This window comes from Salmo salar, chromosome ssa23 (genome assembly GCF_905237065.1).
Source record: "Salmo salar chromosome ssa23, Ssal_v3.1, whole genome shotgun sequence".
Taxonomy (NCBI): domain Eukaryota; kingdom Metazoa; phylum Chordata; class Actinopteri; order Salmoniformes; family Salmonidae; genus Salmo; species Salmo salar.
Window position 1 is genome coordinate 10,408,772 of NC_059464.1, and position 17,288 is coordinate 10,426,059.

General features: G+C 43.0%; 1 protein-coding gene across 22 annotated transcripts in view; it reads left to right on the plus strand.

Annotated features, from left to right (window-relative positions):
• Nucleotides 1–16,440, plus strand: part of LOC106583991 (SH3-containing GRB2-like protein 3-interacting protein 1) — a 103,844-nt gene extending 87,404 nt beyond the window's left edge. For 18 of the 22 annotated variants that reach the window (XM_045706525.1, XM_045706512.1, XM_045706523.1 and 15 more), the window contains 10 exons: nucleotides 385–521; nucleotides 930–1,086; nucleotides 4,717–4,776; nucleotides 5,970–6,081; nucleotides 6,319–6,474; nucleotides 8,590–8,725; nucleotides 8,812–9,014; nucleotides 9,255–9,319; nucleotides 12,920–13,084; nucleotides 13,419–16,440. In XM_045706525.1, the coding sequence (XP_045562481.1) occupies nucleotides 385–521; nucleotides 930–1,086; nucleotides 4,717–4,776; nucleotides 5,970–6,081; nucleotides 6,319–6,474; nucleotides 8,590–8,725; nucleotides 8,812–9,014; nucleotides 9,255–9,319; nucleotides 12,920–13,084; nucleotides 13,419–13,441 (1,214 nt within the window). In that variant the 3' untranslated portion in view covers nucleotides 13,442–16,440. Of the gene's footprint in view, nucleotides 1–384; nucleotides 522–929; nucleotides 1,087–4,716; nucleotides 4,777–5,969; nucleotides 6,082–6,281; nucleotides 6,475–8,589; nucleotides 8,726–8,811; nucleotides 9,015–9,254; nucleotides 9,320–12,919; nucleotides 13,085–13,418 lie in introns of all 22 variants that reach the window. The other 4 variants (XM_045706522.1, XM_014168722.2, XM_045706511.1 and 1 more) reach the window with 4 other exon arrangements.
• The last annotated feature ends 848 nt before the right edge of the window (nucleotides 16,441–17,288 follow it).

Genomic DNA, 17,288 nt, shown 5'->3' on the forward strand with positions numbered 1-17,288 from the left:
TTCCGTCAACAGGAAACAAGGTTATCCAGTCATTATTCTAGAATGAACTAGATGTTCTAGAGCTCGTGTCAAACTCATTCCACGGAGGGCCGAGTGTCTGTGGGTTTTCGCTCCTCCCTTGTACTTGATTGATGAATTAAGGTCACTAATTAGTAAAGAATTCCCCTAGCCTGGTTGTCTCGGTCTCAATTGAAAGGAAAAAACAAAAAACCCGCCGGCACTAGGCCCTCCGTGGAATGAGTTTACAACCCCTGTTCTAGAGAGACTGTCTGGTCAGTTTTGTTTTGATGTTCTAGGATCTCCCCACATGTTGATTTTCGATTTCTCTGGACAGTGATGTCCTAGTGTTCTTCTAAGCCAGGTGTCCTCTTGTCCCCCTTGCAGGAGCGTCCTCTCCGGCTCGACCTGCTACACCGTCAGCTCCATCAGCTGTTGTCAGCAGCCCCACCCCGCCCCCACCTCCGCCACGCCCTTCCTCACGACCCAAACTGCCTCCTGGGAAACCTAGCATGGGAGACGTGGTACGTGATGATATCTTTGTTTACACTTGACTTACTACATACACTGTAAGAACACCCTACTTGCACAGTAACAACTCTTCATATATATATATATATATATATATATATATATAAAACAGCGTAGGGGATATGGTACGTGATACAGTAATAAAAACCTCAAACCTCGTCAAGCAGCACACTCCTCCTCGTAAACAACACCTTTTTATACTTTATGGTACATCCGCAATTGACCTGTAGTAGATATTTCACCGTTAGTTTTAAGTGTTCTTCACGTTTAGCCCTCCCCAAAATGGATGCTGAACTGTGAGGATGATTGAACATTAAATTACTGATCATTAAATTCTATCACTAATAGGATATCTAACATGAAAACCTATCTTTTTTCTCTGTCACTTTGTCCCCATGCAGAGCCGGCCTTTTAGTCCCCCGTTCAGTCACTCGTCCAGCCCCCCTCCAATCGCACCCCTGGCTCGGGCCGAGAGCACTTCCTCTATCTCCTCCAACAACTCCTTGAGTGCAGCCACCACCCCCACCGTTGGTAAAGATCTCACTGTCTCTGTGTCAGGTGTGTGTGCCGCGTCATCTCTCTCATCACTACCTGTGATACTGTTACACTACTTGTGCTGTTACCTGTGTTGAGTGTTTGCTTTGGTCAATCTCTGTGCTGCTGCTGAGATGGCGGCGTCCATCGGCTGCTGGTGCTTTTCTGTGACTCTCAGCTCTCTCTCAATAAATCCTCATGCACTCCTCCAGCGAATGCTTGAGTTACAGTATTCACTCAGTGTAATGTATTACACTCACTCAGTGTATTCACTCAATGTACACTGCATTTCTGTGGATGCGGTAACGATTTTAAAGACTACAACATGCCTAATAAGTCGTAATGGAATGGTTAAATATACTGTAACCATTCACTCACCTAGGGGAGAAGGTTGTCAGAAGAGCCGACAGTATATTAGGAGGTAATTCAGTCAGTCATACAGACACATATGGTATTAATCCCAGAGAGCGACATTTTAAATCATCCCTTAAACGAAGCATGATGTGGTAAATGTTTGCTGGGTATTTACTGTTTTGTTAGATACACAATGTGTACACTACCGTTCAAAAGTTTGGGGTCACTTAGACATTTCCTTGTTTTTGAAAGAAAAGCACTTTTTTTTTTGCTCATTAAAATGACATCAAATTGATCAGAAATACAGTGTAGACATTGTTAATGTTGTAAATGACTGTTGTAGCTGGAAACGGCCGATTTTTAAAGGAATATCTACATAGTAGTACAGAGGCCCATTATCAGCAACAGCATCCCGGAGTCGCCTCTTCACTGTTGACGTTGAGACTGGTGTTTTGCGGTTACTATTTAATGAATCTGCCAGTTGAGGACTTGTGAGGTGTCTGTTTTTCAAACTAGACACTCTAATGTACTTGTCCTCTTGCTCAGTTGTGCACCGGGGCCTCCCACTCCTCTTTCTCTTCTGGTTAGAGCCAGTTTGCGCTGTGAAGGGAGTAGTACACAGCATTGTACGAGATCTTCAGTTTCTTGGTAATTTCTTGCATGCAATAGCCTTCATTTCTCAGAACAAGAATAGACTGACAAGTTTCAGAAGCAAGTTCTTTGTTTCTGGCCATTTTGAGCCTGTAATCGAACCCACAAATGCTGATACTCCAGATACTCAACTAGTCTAAAGAAGGCCTGCTTTATTGCTTCTTTACTCAGAACAACAGTTTTGAGCTGCGCTAACATAATTGCAAAAGGGTTTTCTAATAATCAATTAGCCCTTTAAAATGAATAAGATGGGATTAGCTAACACAATGTGCCATTGGAACACAGGAGTGATGGTTGCTGATAATGGGCCTCTGTACGCCTATGTAGATATTCCTTTAAAAATCTGCCATTTCCAGCTACAATAGTCATTTACAAAATTAACAATGTCTACACTGTATTTCGGATCAATTTGATGTTATTTTAATGTACAAAAAATGTGCTTTTCTTTCAAAGACAAGGATATTTCTAAGTGACCCCAAACTTTTTAACGGTAGTGTACGTCATGTTCTTTAGATCTGTGAGGAGAACAGTAGAATATGATTTGCAACCTAAGTAGGCTTAGAGCGGAGAGCCCACAATTGAAATGCTGATCATGCCTTGTGTGTTTCTCATCCCATAGATTTTTGTATTTCAGTTGTGAGTTGTTTTTTTTCTCCACATTTTTCATCCATCCCATAATTTTTCCATTCACAACGTGCCCTCCTTACTGTGACACTGTCCGTTTTTTAAATTTTTTATTACCATTATTCCTGACAGGGTTTTTTCTTTGTTTTGATTTGCATTCATTTTGTTTTTGCTCTGTCCTTTTTTTTCTTTTGGGCTGTCGCTTGTTGTGATGTCAGAAGATGATGCTTTTGTAGACAAACTGCCCACGTTTGGGAGGCCCTTTGATTCCCTGGCAGGTACAGTATAGTGTGGATGGAGGGAGGCTTTCTGAGAAGGTGGGGTGGGAACTGGGAGGTACTCTATCATTTGGATGGAGGGAGGCTGTCTGAGAGGAAGGGGGTGGCACCTAGGAGTGGTGAATGTTTCACCCAAGCTTTGAAGACCGTCTGATGTCATAGGTCATCCATCCATTATAATTTTCTTGCTTTGTTTGTTTGTTTTTGTCCATCCATCTCAGAGTTGATGGCAGCTATCATATGAGGGGAGTACATTTGAACTGAGATATTGGAGTATGCCACAGATTTCATTTCCATTTTTCACTTTGATAAGTGTTGAATGAAAAGCATCCCAATGATAAAGCTGAAATGCCATGCATCTGTTTTTTATCATCCCACTCCTACAACGTAATTTTTTTGGGTTTTTTTTTTAATGGCTGTCCATCCTTTGCTGCCCACATCACCACGGCAACATCAATTTTTGTGTGATAGTTATTATGTGTGTACTGTTTGGAGTGCACTGTGTTTTCAACCATGCTGTTACTCTGCGATGCTGTGTGTGTGTGTTCCTGTGTGTAAAGAGTGTAGCCTGTCTGAAGAGCTTCTGTGGCATCTGTGGGCACTCTAGATCCACACACACTCACACACTCTGTGATAGAAACAGAGCCTAGCTGCTTTTGAAGTCTGGCAGGAGAATTAGCCTGAGTGTCTCCGACTGGTTGGTATTCATCGCACCACCCTCTTCCTCACCACTCCGATCACCACAGACAGGCAGGCAGGCAGCCAGTGAGAGAGCTCTCCGGTGCCCATATCCCAACCTCTTCCCCTGATCCCCATCTGCCCCCCCCCATGTACTAGACCTCCCCTTAGCCTCTGTCTTCTCACCCTCTCACTCCACCCATGGGAACGTGTTTCTCCACTACTCTAACCATGCACCCCCCCCATCAGAACACCTGTCCGCCATTCACCTCCACTCCATCCATCCATTCACTACCTCCCAAGGTCCCAACCACCCCCTCAGCGGTCACACCTTAACAGTGAGCCCAACAACCCCCCTCCAGCACCCCTGGTTTTACCTTAAACACCGCCCCCTGGTGTACATCATCAGGTACAACAGCCGGAGTCCATTTATTCTGAAAAACTATGGCCGGTGTGACACAAAAAAAAAAAAGCGGTCTACTATTGGCATGTGATGTAAAAGTATTCATATAATGGTAATGAAGGGTTTTCTATAGCAGTGTGTAGATGACCGTTGTATGAACGATGGGCCAGGTATCGTTCCCAGTCAGTCGTCTCCAGGCTTGGCTTGTTTTTCGCCACGCCCCTAGAGATCCGCCATCCACCAAGAGATACCTTATCTCACCTGGTCCAGCCCCCTCCCACACACACACACGTACCCGTTTCACACTACTGAGCTGAGCAGAGCTGGTCAGCGCTTTTCTGACCTGGCTATGGATCCTTCGCTGCCTGGAACCATGCTGGAAAGGACAATGTGGAAAGAGATTATCCGAGCCAGAACAATACGGTTCAGGTCAGCACAATAGTGTGAAAGCTCATAGGCAGCCTGCACGAAGACAGACACACTCCATTTGGTTCTGTCATGGCACTGTTTTGGCTTGCTGTGCCATGCCCCACCTCACCTCACTGTGATGTGTGATAGACCTGCTGTGTGACTCACGCTACTGTCCTTCTCTCTTCCTCCCCCTCTCACCCGCCCTCCTCACCCACTCTCCCTTCCTCCTCTCCCTCCTCCCTCCCCCTACCACAGAGAATGACCAGCCTTCCCTGGTTTGGTTTGACAGAGGAAAGTTTTATTTAACCTTTGAAGGTAAGTTGTGTCTGCACAACGGCTAACTGTAGTGTGCACACTCACCCCGACCCGGGCCTCATCTGTGCAAGCTTCCCCCACCCCTCCCCTCCTCCTCCCTCCTCTCACCCCTCCATCCCATGGCCTGCCACTCACTGCCTCCAAGCTAATTCCCGAGCCTCTCTACATGCAGCCCCCATGTCGTCTTTCTCACACTCCTCCTCGCGTCGTCATTCGTTCTCATTTCACATGCGGTGGCCGCAAGTCTGTCTTTTCCTGAAAGATCGTCATTCTTCAGGTGCTCTACTAATCTTAGTTTTTGCCGTCTTCTTTTTGTGTGGACTCACTTCGCTTTGGTCTTCTGGGTTTTGGTTTTGATCTTTGATCTTGTCCCAATGATTCGGCATCAACAGCATGTCTGGATTACGCATGAACTCTCTCTCTCTCTCTCTCCTTTTCATATGTCTTACTTTCTGTCTTTTCAGTTCTTTTCATTGTTTCTGAATAACAATGAAACTGGCCTTTATTAGTCCTCATAAATATAGCGAAACCTGGAATTGAACTCTGTGTACAGTTGTACAACAGTGGTGAGAGACTTTACATAGTACATCCAAATATTTATTTCACAAGCTAAGACGATGAGATGTTATAGATGCCAAACCCACCCATCATACACAGGTATTGATTCTCATTTTGATCATTTTAATCAGTGGTTCTCTCACACGCTCTTTGGTTCTCCATCTTCATCGATACACTGCCGCTGAGAGAGAGTTAATAAACTGGAAATGGGGTGTACTACAGGAAACGGGAGGAGTCGTATGGATAGAAATGTAGCGGAGCTGCTAGGAGAGGGATGAGGAAGAGTAGCTTTGTTGGTTTGTGAGGACTATAGACATTGTGTTTAATGCTGATAGTCTTTCTCTTTCTGCTTCTCATACTGTTTCCCTCTGGTCTATTTTCAGTCTGTTTCTCTGAGTCTCTCTATCTGTCTGCCTCGCTCTCTCTCTCTCTCTCTCTCCTTCCTTCTCTCTCTCTCTCTCTCTCTCTCTCTCTCCTTCCTCTCTCTCCTTCCTCATCTCTCTCGCTCTCTCTCCTTCCTCCTCTCTCTCTCCTTCCTCCTCTCTCGCTCTCTCTCCTTCCTCCTCTCTCTCTCTCCGTCCTCCTCTCTCTCTCTTTATTGCTATTAAACGTGTGTGTGTACTGATTTAAAACAGGCTGCTCCAGGGGACCAAGCCCTCTCACCATGGGGGCACAGGACACCCTTCCGGTGGCGGCAGCTTTTACTGAAACAGTCAATGCCTTCTTCAAAGGAGCCGACCCCAACAAGTAGGTCCACTCAGAGACCTCTTGATAAGAGAGATGTATGTCTTGCTCCTTTGCTTTCTTTCTCCTTCTCTCTCTTTTGTCCTCTATCTCTCGCTCCCTTTATATTATCTCTGTCCCTTTCGTTCTCTTTCTCTCTTTTTTTCTTTGACCCTTTCTATATCTCCCTGCTTCACTCTGTCCCTCTCTCTTTCCCCTTCTAGACATTCTAACCTCCTCCTCCCCTGTCCCTGTCTAAAGGTGTGTTGTGAAGACCACAGGTGAGATGGTGCTGTCGTTTCCAGCGGGGATCACTCGGCACTTTGCCAATAACCCGTCCCCTGCCGTGCTAACCTTCAGCATAACCAACTACAGCCGGCTGGAGCATGTGCTGCCTAACCCCCAGCTACTCTGTTGGTAAAGGCCCACTGTAACACCCCCTCATTATACTGGAACCCTCACAACATTATACACTGGAGTGTTTATAATATTACATCATCTCACTGTACCTTTAACATACCGTACCAAAAACACTGTTGGTAAAGACCACTGCGACTTCCCTCATATTATACCACTCACAACATCACGTGGCACTGTAGCATTTATAACACGTCAAATTGAACATTTTAAATCCATACTGTACTATAACAATACACCCAACTCCAGTTCTGACTGGGCTCTGAATCACTGTGAATTGGTCCCAGTGGTTTGACTAACCACCTCGTTCCAAGGTTATTCTGCACTCTCATACGTCACTGTTGTTTTTGTGTAGCACGAGTGTCCGTTTGCAATCTCCGCGCTGCCGTAGTCCTGACCTCCGTGTGGTAGACGCAAATATAACTCGTGCTGAACTCCGTTGTGTCTCGGTGTTGAATAACGTTAAGATGGATCAATCATTTACAGTGGGGGGGAAAAGTATTTGATCCCCTGCTGATTTTGTACGTTTGCCCACTGACAAAGAAAGGATCAGTCTATAATTTTAATGGTAGGTTTATTTGAACAGTGAGAGACAGAATAACAACACAAATATCCAGAAAAACGCATGTCAAAAATGTTATAAATTGATTTGCATTTTATTGAGGGAAATAAGTATTTGACCCCCTCTCAATCAGAAAGATTTCTGGCTCCCAGGTGTCTTTTATACAGGTAACGAGCTGAGATTAGGAGCACACTCTTAAAGGGAGTGCTCCTAACCGCAGCTTGTTACCTGTAAAAAAGACACTTGTCCACAGAAGAAATCAATCAATCAATCAGATTCCAAACTCTCCACCATGGCCAAGACCAAAGAGCTCTCCAAGGATGTCAGAGCAAGATTGTAGACCAACACAAGGCTGGAATGGGCTACAAGACCATCGCCAAGCAGCTTGGTGAGAAGGTGACAACATTTGGTGCGATTATTCGCAAATGGAAGAAACACAAAAGAACTGTCAATATCCCTCGGCCTGGGGCTCCTCGTGGAGTTGCAATGATCATGAGAATGGTGAGGAATCAGCTCAGAACTACACGGGAGGATCTTGTCAATGATCTCAAGGCAGCTGGGACCATAGTCACCAAGAAAACAATTGGTAACACACTACGCCGTGAAGGACTGAAATCCTGCAGCGCCCACAAAGTCCCCCTGCTCAAGAAGGCACATATACATGCCCGTCTGAAGTTTGTCAATGAACATCTGAATGATTCAGAGGACAACTGGTGAAAGTGTTGTGGTCAGATGAGACCAAAATGGAGATCTTTGACATCAACTCAACTTGCCGTGTTTGGAGGAGGAGGAATGCTGCATATGACCCCAAGAACACCATCTCCACCGTCAAACATGGAGGTGGAAACATTATGCTTTGGGGGTGTTTTTCTGCTAAGGGGACAGGACAACTTCACCGCATCAAAGGGACGATGGACGGGGGCATGTACCGTCAAATCTTGGGTGAGAACCTCCTTCCCTTAGCCAGGGCATTGAAAATGGGTCGTGGATCGGTATTCCAGCATGACAAGGACCCAAAACACACGGCCAAGGCAACAAAGGAGTGGCTCAAGAAGAAGCACATTAAGGTCCTGGAGTGGCCTAGCCAGTCTCCAGACCTTAATCCCATAGAAAATCTGTGGAGGGAGCTGAAGGTTCGAGTTGCCAAACGTCAGCCTCGAAACCTTAATGACTTGGAGAAGATCTGCAAAGAGGAGTGGGACAAAATCCCTCCTGAGATGTGTGCAAACCTGGTGGCCAACTACAAGAAACGTCTGACCTCTGTGATTGCCAACAAGGGTTTTGCCCTCCAAGTACTAAGTCATGTTTTGCACTTATTTCCCTCATTAAAATGCAAATCATTATATAACATTTTTGACATGCGTTTTTCTGGATTCTTTTGTTGTTATTCTGTCTCTCACTGTTCAAATAAACCTACTATTAAAATTATAGACTGATCATTTCTTTGTAAGTGGGCAAACGTACAAAATCAGCAGGGGATCAAATACTTTTTTCCCCCACTGTAGATCATAGGATAAAATGCGTATTGTGTTCTTTTATTATTTCCCATATAGTGACACCGCGACATCACCCAACCCTGACTGCAAGAACTTCTGGGTGAACATGCCAAACCTGATGACCCATCTAAAGAAGGTGGCCGAGCAGAAACCCCAGGCCACATACTACAATGTGGACATGCTCAAGTACCAGGTCAGCAACTCTTGTACTCGATTATGCACAGTTTCTCTGGACATTTCTGTGTCGTTGATTCATCTCTATGGTTGTTGATTGGGCAGGTATCAGCGCAGGGCCTCATTTCGACACCCCTGAACCTGGCAGCCAGTTGGCGGTGTGTGCCCACCAGCACGGACCTCCGAATAGACTACAAATACAACGGCAGCGCCATGACAACACCCGTGGCTCTCAACAACGTCCAGTTCCTGATCCACGTGGACGGAGGGGTCACCAAGCTACAGGCTGTGCTTCCCCCCGCCGCATGGTAAGACAGAGGAGTATACTGTATGTCAGAACAATACTTTTCTGTTGAATTTAATTGAATTTATTTGATAATTAAAAGTAGAAGGCTGCACCAGCCGGAGACAACCCGTGACTCTATGGCTCAGCCTTGTGCTGAAGACAGCAATTTTGCACGTTTGAAAAAGCCAGTTTCCCAAACCCAGATTAAGCCTATTCCTGGCTTTTAAAGAGTAACAGATTATGTTTGATTCTGTTCTTCCAGGAACGCAGAGCAGCAGAGAATCCTGTGGAAGATTCCTGATATTTCCCAGAAATCTGAAAATGGAGGTAAGTAACCTTGTTTACATCAAAACCCAGGATAAATCACTAATAATATCATACACTGAGTGTACAAAACATTAGGAACACCTGCTCTTTCCATGACAGACTGATCAGGTGAATCCAGGTGAAAGCTATGATCCCTTATTGATGTCACTTGTTAAATCCACTTCAATCAGTGTAGATGAAGGGGAGGACACAGGTTAAATAAGGATTTTTAAGCTTTGAGACATGGATTGTGTATGTGTGCCATTCAGAGAGTGAACGGACAAGACAAAAGATTGAAGTGCCTATGGTAGTAGGTGCCAGGCGCACCGGTTTGAGTGTGTCAAGAACTGTTTCCCGTGTGTATCAAGAATGGTCCACCACCCAAAGGACATCCAGCCAACTTGACACAACTGTGGGAAGCATTGGAGTCAACATAGGCCAGTATCCATGTGGAACGCTTTTGAAACCTTGTAGAGTCCATGCCCTGACAAATTAAGGCTGTTCTGAGGGCAGAAGGGGGTACGACTCAATATTACGAAGGTGTTCCTAATGTTTTGTACACGGTGTGTTATCCTTGTTTCCACTAATGTACTAATCTTGTGCCAATAACAGGCTCTAATACTTACTATCTTAGCTTGGCTTTGCATAACTAACTTTATTTGGGGTGTATGTATAGGAATTAAAATCCTTATGAACAGAGTGCGAATTACACCATGACATTTCGGGGGGCGTGCACAATTCTTTTTAAAGGGGACTAATAATAAAGACGTCCTTTAAAAGGTAAGAATGAGTTACCTTTTAATGTGGCATAACACAACCAGTCATGATATTTCCATCTGATTGTCAAACAAATCACTTCTAAATGTAGGCTACCTCTGCATGTTTGGCATCTCCAAAATAATTTCAGCATCCAAAGTGCATGTATACTAGCGCCATTTGATAAATGGAAATATACATCTGTTACAAAACACCAAAAATTGTTCCTAATGACATTCAGCGATTGCCATTGATTAGGTCTACATTAATTGATGCGTTTTGCTGACAAATGTACCTTTTTGTAGCCTGAACAGTCGGGACACCTGAAATGGGGCTGAAACTACCCCGGGGAAAAACGGGATTGTCACCATTACACACCTAGTCAATTTACTAGACTAGGCTACAATGTGTATTACCATGAACTTCTAATAGACCTACCGGTAGCCAGTGATGTAGTGGTAAAAATAAATAAGTGGGTAAACTCTGATTAACGGTTGTGGTGAAAAAAAGTAACGTTTCCTATACTTTCAATGCATTTTTCTGAAAAATATGGTTAAACGGCATTTACTCGTTTACCCTCCACTAGGTCTACACCACTGCTGGCAGCTTAACCTCTCAGCCGAGGCAATTTTACAAACATGAACACACGCAGAGCAGGTGGCCTACATTCAATATAATACATGAGTTGAATCAAAACATGTTTACACCCTAGTTCATGAGTTGTCCATAATTCATGAGTTAACGCTCGGAGTCTTCTCAGATGGTGTGACATAAAACACTACCTTTCTTTCCTTACATGAATTACATTTATGACAGTGTTATTTATAATTATTAAGCTTTTAACAGTTCAATTAGAACATTTCACCTAAACCCTGTAAGATTCCTGGATCTTGGAGATCTCTGAAAATGCACTGTAAGTGTTACTATGCCTACGTAACGTTTCATTATGTTAAACCGTGAAAACGGTTCTCATGGGCACGCAAATCCCAAATAACGTAGGCCTATGCCATTGCAAAATCGAGAGGGAAAAAAATCGAGAGGAATAACGTTATTCCTCTTCTAACTGAAGGAGTCACATTATAGGCCTACTGTCATTAACGTATACCCTACTTCAGGGATTCCCCAAGGGCCGCACATTTAGTTTTTTTGCCCTAACACTACACATCATTTAAATAACATCAAAGCTTAATAATTAGTTGATTATTTGAATCAGCTGTGTAGTGCTAGGGGAAAAACCAAAACGTGCAGTCCATTGGGGTCCTGAGAACCGAGTTTAGGAAACCCTGGACTACTTGTTGGATGGAATGGATGCGCGTTGGTGTCTAGCTGTAGGCTTGTTGTCCAGTGATATTGTTGACCGTCATCAGCTGATCCCGGGGGGGGGGGGGGGGGATAAAGCTAAATAAATGGTCCACGGGTGACACGGAGAACAACAGTACCCGCGCAACCTGATAAACGAAGCAATGAGCTGACTGACAAAAGCAAACAATGAGGAATCAATGGATTAATGCATGGAATAAAGGCATAGGCTATTTTGATCAAGGACACGTGGCAAACAAATGGCGAAAATGAGGAAGTACGGAGGAAAACCTATACGTAAAGGAGCTAAGATTCAGCACTACCGAGTGGACAACGCTGCCACGTATAAATAAAAGGTTTGAACCATGACATAGAGGTGGGGTTGTTTTGTTTCATTTGGAAGCTTTTATTTTAATATTTACCACTGTAAAACCTACTTACCACTACATTTGAAACAAATAGGAGAATGCATTTAGAGGAGCTAACGTCTCATTCAGGGGAGCTGAGCCTCCCCTGGCTCTCTCGTAATTTGCACCTTGCGTAAGAGTCTATTGACACACCTGTGAGTCAATCTAAGTAACATAATACAGAAATCCCCATCAAATTCCGTCAGTTTAAGCTAGAGATATCTGCAGTGGAAGGTGGCTGAGCTACTGTACAGCGGTGTTTGCCAGACCATGAGACATCTCGAGAATAAATCTTCTCACGAAAAAGTCTGTAGCATCCGAACCGTTTAGGCTACAAACTAATATGACTCTCACGAACACAATGGTGTTCTCTGTTTTGCTTTACGACCCCCACAAGTGTCACGGGACTTGTCTGAAGGTAACCCATACAAATGAATGGGAGTATGGAGATAGTTTTGTGCCAACAAAAATAGTGGGTTAAATAGGTGTCCAAAAAAAACAAAATATTTCCTGAGCTTTATTATATCTCCTAGATATAGGACAGACACTTCAAAACCTTAATCCATATGATTTATTTGTTTACTGTCTTATTTTTTTAGTGAAGGCCAAATACAATATTTGAGAACATTTTTGTTATATATATGTTTTTGGGATACCTAAAGGGGCCTTAAAATTCTAAATCAAATAGCAAATGATCCACGGTATGGCCATCTTAAAACAATTCCATATGTTAGTGAAGTAGAACCCCCCCCCATGGCTTAGACCTTTAGAGGTCCAGAGATGGATACATTATTTTGAACGTCATTATCTATGTATGACCTTATAGAATTATTGGATGACATGCATTTTCCCAATTTACATGAACTCACTGAGGCTGAGCTCACGGATGCCCCCTTCAGGCAGGAGGTGGTTCCACACACAGTCGATCAGCTAATAGAAAAGGAAGAGACAAACTACACTCATGATATGCTTCTGTGTGCTGTGGAGTTGCACTTGTGTGTTTGAGATGTCTGTGCAGATAGTAATAATAATAAAGCATTGTATTTTGAACGTGTTGTCTCACAAACTCAAAGTGCTAGAACTCCTAGCATACTGATGAAGACCTTTTTTTTTATGGCTGTCATGTTGAGCCGGTGTCCCTCTCGCTGTGCGTCCCCAGGCGTTGGCTCATTGTTGGCACGGTTCCAGCTGTCGGAGGGTCCCAGTAAGCCCTCTTCCCTGGCGGTCCAGTTCACCAGTGAGGGCAGCACCCTGTCAGGCTGCGATATAGAGCTGGCAGGGCCCGGGTACCGCTTCTCACTCGTCAAGAAGAGGTTCGCAGCAGGTGAGAGACCCTGTCCTAAACAATGGAATAGTAGTATCTCTGAATTATCAACTTGAATAAGCATGTAGAGTAGATCAATGTAACTGTGAATTCTGCGTTATTCAGTATTTTTCGACTGCGAGCAAGAATGAAATAAAATCCATAGATCAACCATTGTGTATAATCATTAGACCAGACACAAATATTTTACCACTGTGATATTCATTTGTCTTACTACGCTGTTGTAATACAATATTAACATGCAATATGTTTTCGATTCGCTACTTCGTGTCGGACTCTGTTCGCACAAAAGCATTCGAACGTATAGTAATCTGAGCACGTTTGTCATTTTCAGGAAAATACTTGGCAGACAACTGATACTCCACCCTACTGTTGCACAACACTACTGAACAAATACACTGAACGTCATCATCTCAATGGACTTCTACTGAGTAATGGAAACCTACAACACCACCACCTCCCTACAGACAGACAGACAGACAGACAGACAGACAGACAGACAGACACTCCTTTCTAAACCCGCGAGATAGACAGGCCCAGGCCACACAGCCTACTGTACCCAACAGTATTGTATAACTTGCATTTAGCGTTGTGGACAGTTTTAAAGGTGTAACTATTGTATTTGTAAAATGTATTCATTTCAGAACATCTGTATTGCTGCGGTTATAGACACCCATCCCAGGTTTACCCTCCTCTCTAAAGCCTCTGTCTCTCTCCCCTCTCCAAGATGTGGTGTTGTTTAACCCTTAACGCAGCTGCCTAGCTAATCAACCGCACCGCAACCACAAACCCACGGTTTCAATGGTGAACAAAACACTATTTATTTTAGACGCGTTAACAAAGATGTTATGCTAAGAGAGGATGAGGATGCATGTAAAAGAAGACTGCTTGGTTGTGTCATTGCGTGAACTATAGATGAATAGGCGCACCATGATGTGAGAGGTTTCGCTCTCGCCAAAATCTTTTCAAAATAAGCCCAATGTGTTTCTATGGGCTTTTTTTGGGACTTTGTCGCCTGCCTTCCCGCCTTTGGGACAACGACTCCCAATGTTAGGGCGGAGACCTGAGCATCTAGTCATAATATACAGATCTCTGGCTTAACAGAGGGGCTAGTTCTTCCTCATGCTGCCTCTCGCATGCCTGTGATTGGACACAGTTAAGAGCTACCATAGGATTCTGGGTAATGGAGTTTTTATACTGTTGGCTTTAACAGTTGATTTGTTTGCATGCCCTCCACACAGGCACAACAGGGTCAAAGGACATTGTTTATTTGGATGATGTAGATCACCACCATACTCCTCCTCTCCCTTCTTTGAATGCACTGATTTAATACCCTGTTGGAACATTTACTCTCATAAGTCCTGAATAGTTGGGCAGCTGCAACAATAAGTCAATTCCTGGTTGCAATATAAAACAAATATAAGACGTTTCCCTTTAGAAAAACCTGTACAAAGTGTCATTTTAAATTGATAATATATATCTTAAAGGGCGTTTTGGTGTTTTCCTTGTATTGTCAAATAGCCTTTGTTGTTCCTGAGACAGCAGTGGCAGACTTACTTCAGAGTACATTACAGCATTCTATTTTTATTTATTGATGATAATGATTTATTGTATAAAGTATGTGATTCTGTATATGAATATAATTTGAATGGTATCACAATTTAGAATCCTTAAAGGTATACATATTTGAATGATCTTTTTTGTTATCTGTGGAGTTGGGTAACCTGTGTACAGTATATGGTATAATTTTTGAATTTATTTGAGATATAATTTTTTAACTCAAGTGCAACAGACAATTTGAGCTATATATGGGCATTGGGTGGGAGGGGGTATAAATGACAACAACAAAAAACAGAATGAATAACTACCTGGATGCGTACGTCATGCTTTATGAAAGTTATAACCATGGATCGTCAGTCAGCTTTTGACCATTTTAGGCCCTGTTTCCATTCACCGCGATGTGTTCCTACCTACCTGAAACCCCCTGAATGCACATTATTCTGCGTCAAACAGCATGAACACTCCCCTTCAGATCAAACCAACCAGCGCTTGAATCCATGGCTTTATTTTGCATAATGGTAACGGTCTCTGTGAGATGACATGGTGACGAGGTTTTTGGAGGGAGGTTAGATGACCAAAACGCTTTTTGTATTTATGTGTGTACTCCAGACAGTCCTCTATAAGAGCGAGAAATAAGCTGAATATTTTTAAAACGGACAAAAACAAAAAACAAATCTTGTTTCATGTGAAGAGCACTGTGCTGATAATGTTATGAACTCCCTGAATGCTCTGATATTCAAACATAGAGAACAAAAATGTGTGTGATGACATTTAACTTAAGAGGTCTCCTCATGTAGGCATCGTAAGTATGTCAATAATAATATCTGTGCTTCATGAAGCTACATAGCGCCATTGATATGCCTGTCATAGAAGTGCCATAGAAGTGTCTTAGAGGGTGTTGCGCTGTGATTACATGTTGATTGCATGTTGTCTGAACATAAAGTAGGCATTTCTACGTAAGGCATTAATGAATGGTGTGGTGCAGCTCTCTGTATAGCAGTTTAGTAACAAGGGTTCAAGCAAAGTGTTCCGGCATGGATAATATAATGTACGTCTACATACAGTTACGGTATAGTCGTGAAGTGCTCCACCAACCAACTCGATGACCTGTTGTTTTGTTAAATGTGAGAACTGAAGACCAGAGCAGGGAGTGTGTCTGTGTGTGTGGCTTGCTAAGCCAGACTGCTTTGGGTTCTGTACTCTTTCTCTATCAGTCACCTGTGCAAGCTGTGTTTGTACAGACAATGTTAAGAGGAACTGATGGGAAACTTAGTTTGCTTCTTTCCAAAAACCAATAAAAGTTATGAGCTGGACACACGTGTACGGAGCTCTCTTTTCTCTTTGCAACTCACAACGGAAGTGTTTTTCACCTCTCGAATGCAGTTTATTCAATATGTCCTCCACCCATTTTGAGTTCTGATGGACGGCACAGCACATCAAGGTTGGCTGTAATTACATTGTCTTTTAAGCCTTCCTGCGAATAAGCAGCTGTTTATGATTGTGTGCTATGAGGGGTTGTCAATCGGAGATGTTACTGTAATATGATTAGCCTTGTAGTTTAATTCAATGTCCTGTATATATTTCTGTTTGCTTCGTTTATATTTCTATGGATATATTTGTTATTTAATCTATTTGTGTTATCCAATGCACAGGATACTGAATATGCAATTGTTTAATGTAATGTACCGTACTAATGAAATGTTATTAACGTATGCAGGATGACCTACTATGCTATCAAGATTTTCAATCATTGTCAGTTTTCTTGGAAATAAAGTAGGCGTATCAATTATGTTTGATCAATTTGTTTGCATTCTGTTATTTTGGTCCAATTCAGTATGGATGCAAATTATTTCCTTTCAATAACCTTAATGGTTATTGAAGAATTATTAGGAATAATTAAAATTCTGCACTTCCTAATATTGAGTTGCACCCTCTTTTGCCCCAGAACAGCTTCAATTCGTCGGGGCGTAGACTCGACAAGTTGTCGAAAGAGTTCCACAGGGATGCTGGCCTATGTTGACTTCAATGCTTCCCACCGTTGTGTTAAGTTGGCTGGATGTCGTTTGGGTGGGGGACCATTCTCGATACACACAGGAAATGGTTGAGCGTGAAAAACCCAGCAGCGCTGCAGTTCGTGACACACTCAAACCGGTGCGCCTGGCACCTACTACCATACCCAGTTCAAAATAACTTAAATATTTAGTTTTGCCCATTCATCCTCTGAATGGCACACAATCCATGTCTCAGTTGTCTTCAGGCTTAAAAATCCTTCTTTAACCTGTCTTCTCCCCTTCTCATCTACACTGATTAAAGTGGATTTAACCTGTGACATCAATAAGGGATCATAGCATCACATGGTCAGTCTATGTCATGGAAATGTTTTGTACACTCAGTGTATTTCCTCTGCCAAACATTCAGATCATCTTCTCCCAGAGGATGAAATATGAGTTTACAAAAATGTCATCCCTCTCAGATTCATAGACAGAGATAGTTTCAAGGACTGACCATCCATAATATCAACATTATAGTTCTAATAATGTTTTAAAGCTATACGTTTACATTTACTTTGTTTACAATCTTACGTTTTGGATTCTGATGGGGTATGACAGTTGAACTATGTTCATGAGGCATAAAAAAATTGATG